Source organism: Biomphalaria glabrata, chromosome 1, assembly GCF_947242115.1.
Source record: "Biomphalaria glabrata chromosome 1, xgBioGlab47.1, whole genome shotgun sequence".
Classification (NCBI taxonomy): domain Eukaryota; kingdom Metazoa; phylum Mollusca; class Gastropoda; family Planorbidae; genus Biomphalaria; species Biomphalaria glabrata.
In genome coordinates, this window is record NC_074711.1 from 56,755,845 (window position 1) to 56,762,737 (window position 6,893).

Below are 6,893 nucleotides of genomic sequence, written 5' to 3' on the forward strand. Positions count from 1 at the left end.
TTTCGACAAAATATTTTGCTCTATATTTTATCTAGTCTAGATCTAATCCATATAGAGTATATAAATAGATCTAGACCTCTACTCTAGTGTTAATTATTGAAATCACTTTCAAAAGTTATCAAGGTCTGGAGTCTAGATCTATAGACTTTATTAAATATTTTAAATCTATAAGTTATTAGATGTATTCTAGATCTAGTAGACCTATTATTTTCCAATGTTTCAAAGTCTTTTAAAAAAAATAGATTGCATCTAGACTCTGGGATCTAGATCTACATCTAGCTTCGTTTTTTTAATATCCCATTATACACAACCAAGATGGCAACGCCCATACAAAAACTAGCCAATCTTTCTGCTAAAATATTTGGAATGGTGTCTCCCGATAAAATAACGAAGGAACACCTCACACCTTTAATTAGAGCGATAAATGAGATAAAAATGGAGGACGTAAACTTCGATGTTAAGGAAATAGACGAGATAGATAACTACAGAAAACATGATCAACAAGAAATTGCTCCTGTCACGTACATTCACTTACATCAGGACAGGACGTTTACTATGTCAATATTTGTACTTAAATCGGGTGGAGTTATACCTCTTCATGATCATCCGAAAATGCACGGTCTCTTAAAAGTAATTTGTGGAGCAGTTAAAATTATTTCATATACAGAAATTAACAAATTGCCTCTGCCAGAAGATTATAATTTATCAAATTCTCAGTCACAACCTTTAACAAGATCATATTATAAAAATATAAAGACTGTTCAAAAAAACAATGACATTATTTTGACAGATAAAGATGACTGTTGTGTTTTGATGCCTATAGAAGGCAACATCCATGAAATTCAACCAGTAACAAATATAGCTGCATTTTTGGACATTTTGGCACCACCTTATGAAAGTGATCAAAGTTGCCACTATTATCAAGAGCTGCCATTTTCAAAATTGAATATTAAATGGCTTTTAGAAATTCCACAGCCAAGAAGTTATTGGTGTGATACATTAAAATATAAAGGAGTTCCTCTATTTGACCCAATGTGACACTTCTAGTAAATATAAAACAATTTCATTCATTTTTTTCCCTGTAAACTAAAAAGAGTGTGTTATCCATTGTTTTAATTATTTAAAAAAATGTTTGATTGAAATAATCCTGCTTAGAAAAATAATTAATTGTATAAATTCCCATGCTATCAAAGTTGACTTTTAACCTTGAAAACCTTTCTTTAAGTATAATGGTATGCCTTTTATTAGGTGCATTGATTAGCCTAAGATGAACACTTCTTTAGATATTATCAACAATAAATTTTGGATAATGATCCAAATCTGGGGTCCACTAGTTTATTGATAAAAACATTAACAGCATGTTCATTGCTTTTTAACTGATCAATGTAAATATATTATTTAAAGGAAAACTATTTATAACTTGATTACTGTTTCTTTTTCAAACTTAAAAAAAAATCCATTCATTTAGCATTAAATTGAGAAAAAAAAAGACCTTTAAAAGTGTAATATACCATATAATTTAGGTATATTTATTTAAAATAACTAGCTAAATTTTCTAGTAACCATTTAATAGGGTAAGATATATGGGAAACTTTAAAATGCATTTGCCAAATGTTTGGACATATTGTTAATATTGGAAACCAGCTAGATTTTTATTTGATCTTGTCATCATTCCACAAAAAAATAAATAATTTGAAATGATTTGTAAACCTTATTCATCACATTTTTTTTAAATGGAAAATTATGTTATTTTAATTAGCATATATATTGCTAGAATTGGTTGTGTGATGTAGACATTTTCTATGAATCAAATACCTGTACTTGTTTCTTCTTTTTTTTATCCTTCTTTAAATATTTCTTTTCAATGTGATAATATACCAACATTGATAACTTTAAGATTCTAAATGAGAAAAGTCATGTTTTCATAAAAATATGATTTTTTAAAAAATCCTTTTTATTTATATACCAGTATTTTTTAAAAAAAGGTGTTCTGTTCCAATTTATTGAAAAGTGAATGTCATAGTCTCTTAACTATTTTCTTTCAGTGCATAATTTCTTTGATTGTCTTTCAATCAGCTACCACAGCAGTATTTGAGCTTTAAAGATTATAAATTTGCTTCATTGTATTGGGATATTTCTATATGCTTGTTTTAACTCAAGACAACTTCATCTTGAAATAATTGTTCATTTTAAAATATCTGGGAGGACGGATATTAATGTATTATTAAAGTATTTATATAACATATATATTTCAGTTATTATTAAGGTCTTTGTTTTTTAATTTTGTTTAGTAATGTTTTAAATTTTTTAACATAATTGTGACAAATTCACTATTGATATGTTTTCCTTTTTTGCATTGCAATAGAAACATGAAACATATGTTCATACTAGTGCACCTAAAATTAAATTCAAACCGTCTTTGTTTAACTCTTTTAAAATAATAAACTAATTTAAATTAGTTGACTGGTATATCCAGTGCGTTTTTTTGCAAGAAAATAGGTGCGGACTCGGTGATGGATTGCCTAACGTTTAGCTACTAATAAATTAATTTATAAACGTTAAAATACAAGAAAAGTAATAATTTTTACCAAAATCGAAAAAGTTGCCAGTACATGTATTGGTGCGTACTGTCACAAAAAAAGCACTGGTTATATCTATGAAACAGTTAGTGGGTATTGAAATAATTTTTTTTTTCTAAAATAAAAATATCAAGTCTACATTGTATGTTTTTTATAATGGTTTATTGTTATACATATATAGATACTGGTATTATACTTCTTATATTTCCCAGTATGAATTAAACATTGTGTCGTAATCTATTTTGAGTTAGATTTGTAAAATATGACTGTTGTTCCTTCTAAAACCATTCAACCTTTTCACAAGTTATTATTTTCTGTTCCTTCTGATTGTATTTTTCAAATGTGATCGGCTGAAAGAAAAAAAAGAGTTGAAACTTGCTAGTATGTATGTATACTTCAACCAATAAATCTGATACTTATTTTTTTCTTAAGTCTTATGTTGAAGTATATTTCACAAATAATAGTGCTATTTTTGCTTCGTTTTCATTTAAATCTTGCTGAAGTTTATGATAAATGGAAATGACTCAACACAATTGTTATAATTGTAAATGGTATATTAACTGTAATTAATGATTCAACATACTTTTACATTGGACAGACTCACTCTAATCAAAGATTGTTTTGTTTTTTCTTGACAAGTTAAATTTCAAGAATTTCATATGAACTCCGTTGGTTTTGTAATTTTGTTTCAGTTATATTTGAAAATAGGTACTATTATTTCTTATTAAGGTTTACACAATTTTATATAATCATTATATAACCAGTTATGAATACAAAAAAAAAAACATGTTCATTCAAAATAATTTACTTTTTTCTTTTTTTTTTTTTTTTTAAACAATTTTTTACATTTTACAAATGTTTTTTTTTTAAACAAAGCGTATACGAAGTAATTAGTTTGGATCAGTCATGTAATTAAATTTGTTATAGATCTAGATCAACAACAATAAATCTTTGCGATTAATAATATTTTTACCAATTGTTTTTGTTTAGCACTATTTCATGCTTTTAGGTTTTTCAGTACCGGTACCCTATGATCCTATCACTTATCTCAGCGGTTCTCAACCTTTTAAGCTCGGCGACCCCTTTTTACAATCCCCCACTCTGCCGCGACCCCCCCCCCCCTACACAAAAACAGAATTGTAGGGTAGACAATAACAATCCATATTTTCGATGGTCTTAGGCGACCCCTGGCAAATGGTCAATCAACCCCTAAGGGGTTGCGACCCACAGGTTGAGAACCCCTGACTTATCTGGACCAGTTGGGAAATTTGGGAATGATGGGTTGGAGAAAGAAAGGGATATCTGGATGGATTTTACCTTAATTGCTTTTAAAGCATTAACAAAAAAAAAAAATAAGGGAACGACCTGAATTTGAACTGGTGGCTCAGGCCGTCATGCTAACCAATCTGCTAGTAAGATACTTATGACGAGAAAATAATATAGTTATATATTGTTTGTTCAATTTAGAGCGACGACCTATAATGGTCAAGTACAGTTTTTTTCCTTGTTCAAAATACCAAACAAAATAATTAATTACCGTACGGTACCTGGTAACAATAGTTAATTAACTAATTGGTTAATTTTTTAAATTGATTCTCGAGTTGTCAAGTAAAAGAAGTAATTGTCAAAATTTCAGCTTGATCCGAAATTGGGTGTCAGAGAAATAACAAGTACAAACTTTTTACCTGACAGACAGATAGAGTGAGTTGCTATAAGCTTTGTAAAAAGGCCTTACTTTTCCAGAGGAAGTTACCTTGCAAGAATTTCTCAAACTGCCTGGTTGTGCAGTTTGCGCACTGCACTGTCATTCAGTGTCATCGAAGGTCCTGGGTTCAAACCTTGCCAGCTCCCATCCCCTGTCGTCTTCAAGAAGGTTTGGAATAGGAAGTAAATTATCTTCAACTCTGAAGGAACATGCAAAACATGGAAACATTTTACAAGCAAATTAAATAAATTAGTTTACATCTGAGAGCTAAATCTGACACGTGGGGTCATTGATTATTTTTTTGATGTAGGGAAATCGGTGCTAATGAGACTCTCTTCAGGAAATGTTGAGCACAGCAGAATATAAGCAAGATGACATGTGCAAAGGTCATCAATGGCCCCCACATAATCCACATGCAAACATATTATAATGTTATGTTTTTTTTTTAAAAAAAGCTTATATTCTTTTATTGGGTACCCAATTAATTGAGGCCTGAATATATTTATAGACGTCTTTGGTAATGGCATATTCTGTTTTACTTTATTTTTATGATTACCGTACTGCTATAATTATTTAGCAATTTTATACATTATGTATTATTACGTATTGGTCTACATAGCATTCTGGTTAAACTTTTGAAAGTCAGCAAAAATGTTTTAATTAAAAAAAGTTATTTACCAATTTAAATAATACATACTGGTATGCATATGTTTTAAAATATATTTTAGCGGTTTTATGTAATTAATTTAATCATATTTAAATTAAATGATTATTATGCATATAATTTTACTCACAGTTCTATTTTAAAAAAAGTGAGGACTTCTGAGGCCTAAGTGAATTTTTGTAAACATTCAAAAAGATATCCCCCTTCTTCCCTACCCCTCTCCCAATTCCAGAAATGTGATAGAATCTAAAGTTTAACAAAAACAATTAGTAAAAACATTTCTAATCGCACAGATTTATTATTCCAGTAGTTCGTGGAAGGCATCTTCAAGCCTCGCGAGCCCATATTGTTCCGCGGAACACAGTTTGGGATACACTGCCCTAATTAATCCTGACCATGGTTTAACGGTAGGAGACTTTTTTCAGTTTGATTCTCAGTAACGCAGTATTCCTTATTATTTCTCAGATGAATTTTGAAACAATTTGTGTAACTAGGCCTTATTCTTAGGTTCTGTTGTTTCCCCCCCCCCCCCGCCCCCAAAATCAACTGCTCCCCCCCCCTCCCCGCAACACACTGCGCACTGTGTTCAAATTGCTGTGTTCGTGTTTGATTTTATCAGAAATGCGTTCAAACTTTGACCTACTTTTAATTCTGCCTAAGCAGGTTTGGATATTTTGACGTCCTAATTGCATGTGAACTATTTGACAAGTGAACGTCTTAGTTAATGCTTCGGTTTTCGTGAGCTAACAGTGACAGACGGGTAGAGAACTTAGATTGATAAGCAGTTCCACTGGACTTTGCCATTTCTACAACTCAATCTTGGTCCTACTTTTTGTTTCTTTCTGCTGACATTTTTTTTAGTTCAAATGTTCAGGAGAGATTACAACTGCTTCTGACTTTTGTGGATCTATAACTGTTGCTATGCACTCAATCAGTGGTCTACGTCACTGCGCATGTTCCTGGTCTTGGCTATCATTTATTATGGCATAACATTTAGTTTTGGTAGCGTCTCGTGGCGGACAGTTGGCTTTACATTTTACTAGTTGAATGTCGTCAGCTGCCATGCTCTGTAAGCTGTAGGTTTGACGTATGGTAAAGATCTGGTTCCTATTGCGTGTTACGAATGGTAACTAGAGCTGTGGCTGGGGACAAAACAAAATGAAGACAGTCTTAGAAGATTCAGACACTTTGCTCCAGTAATCTTTCACATTCAACCGTTGGAACCCTCCATAACTTACAATAATTTATATAGTCCTTCTTGGGTTTCCATTACTTCAAAGTCAATGGACCTGATGGTTAAAAAAAAAAAAGAATTTTCTTATAGCCTCATTTTTAAATGCACAATTATCTTGCAATTTAGAAAAATCGCATTCTTCTTTGGTCTAATACATATTTTATCCTGTAGATGTTGAATTAACTTTTTTTTTTCAATTTAAATACTTTAAATACCTACATCTTTTTATCAATAAACTAATTTCTTCGTAGTCTCACATAGTTCTTCCCCTGCCTTCTGTTGAAATATCGAACATAATCAATATGAGAATATTTCAATGATTATATCACAATGCACAACTTCTTTGTTTCTCAATTGAGTTCAATGATTATATCACAATGTGCAGCTTCTTTGTTCCTCAATTGAGTTCAATGATTATACCACAATGCACAACTTCTTTGTTCCTCAACTGAGTTCAATGATTATATCACAATGCACAACTTCTTTGTTCTTCAATTGAGTTCAATGATTATATCACAATGCACAACTTCTTTGTTTCTCAATTGAGTTCAATGATTATATCACAATGCACAACTTCTTTGTTCTTCAATTGAGTTCAATGATTATATCACAATGCACAACTTCTTTGTTCCTCAACTGAGTTCAATGATTATAACACAATGCACAACTTCTTTGTTCTTCAATTGAGTTCAATGATTATATCACAATGCA

The 6,893-nt window shown here is 30.9% G+C and overlaps 1 protein-coding gene across 1 annotated transcript; it reads left to right on the forward strand.

Moving 5' to 3' along the window:
• Nucleotides 1–68: 68 nt before the first annotated feature.
• On the forward strand, nucleotides 69–3,382 carry LOC106061337 (2-aminoethanethiol dioxygenase-like). The gene has a single exon (XM_013219428.2). The coding sequence runs from the start codon at nucleotides 316–318 to the stop codon at nucleotides 1,036–1,038; it is 723 nt and encodes a 240-aa protein (XP_013074882.2). The 5' UTR covers nucleotides 69–315; the 3' UTR covers nucleotides 1,039–3,382.
• The last annotated feature ends 3,511 nt before the right edge of the window (nucleotides 3,383–6,893 follow it).

Excerpts from the sequence above, each read along its gene's own strand:
- LOC106061337 (XM_013219428.2), top strand. The coding sequence starts at position 316 with ATGGCAACGCCCATACAAAAACTAGCCAATCTTTCTGCTAAAATATTT.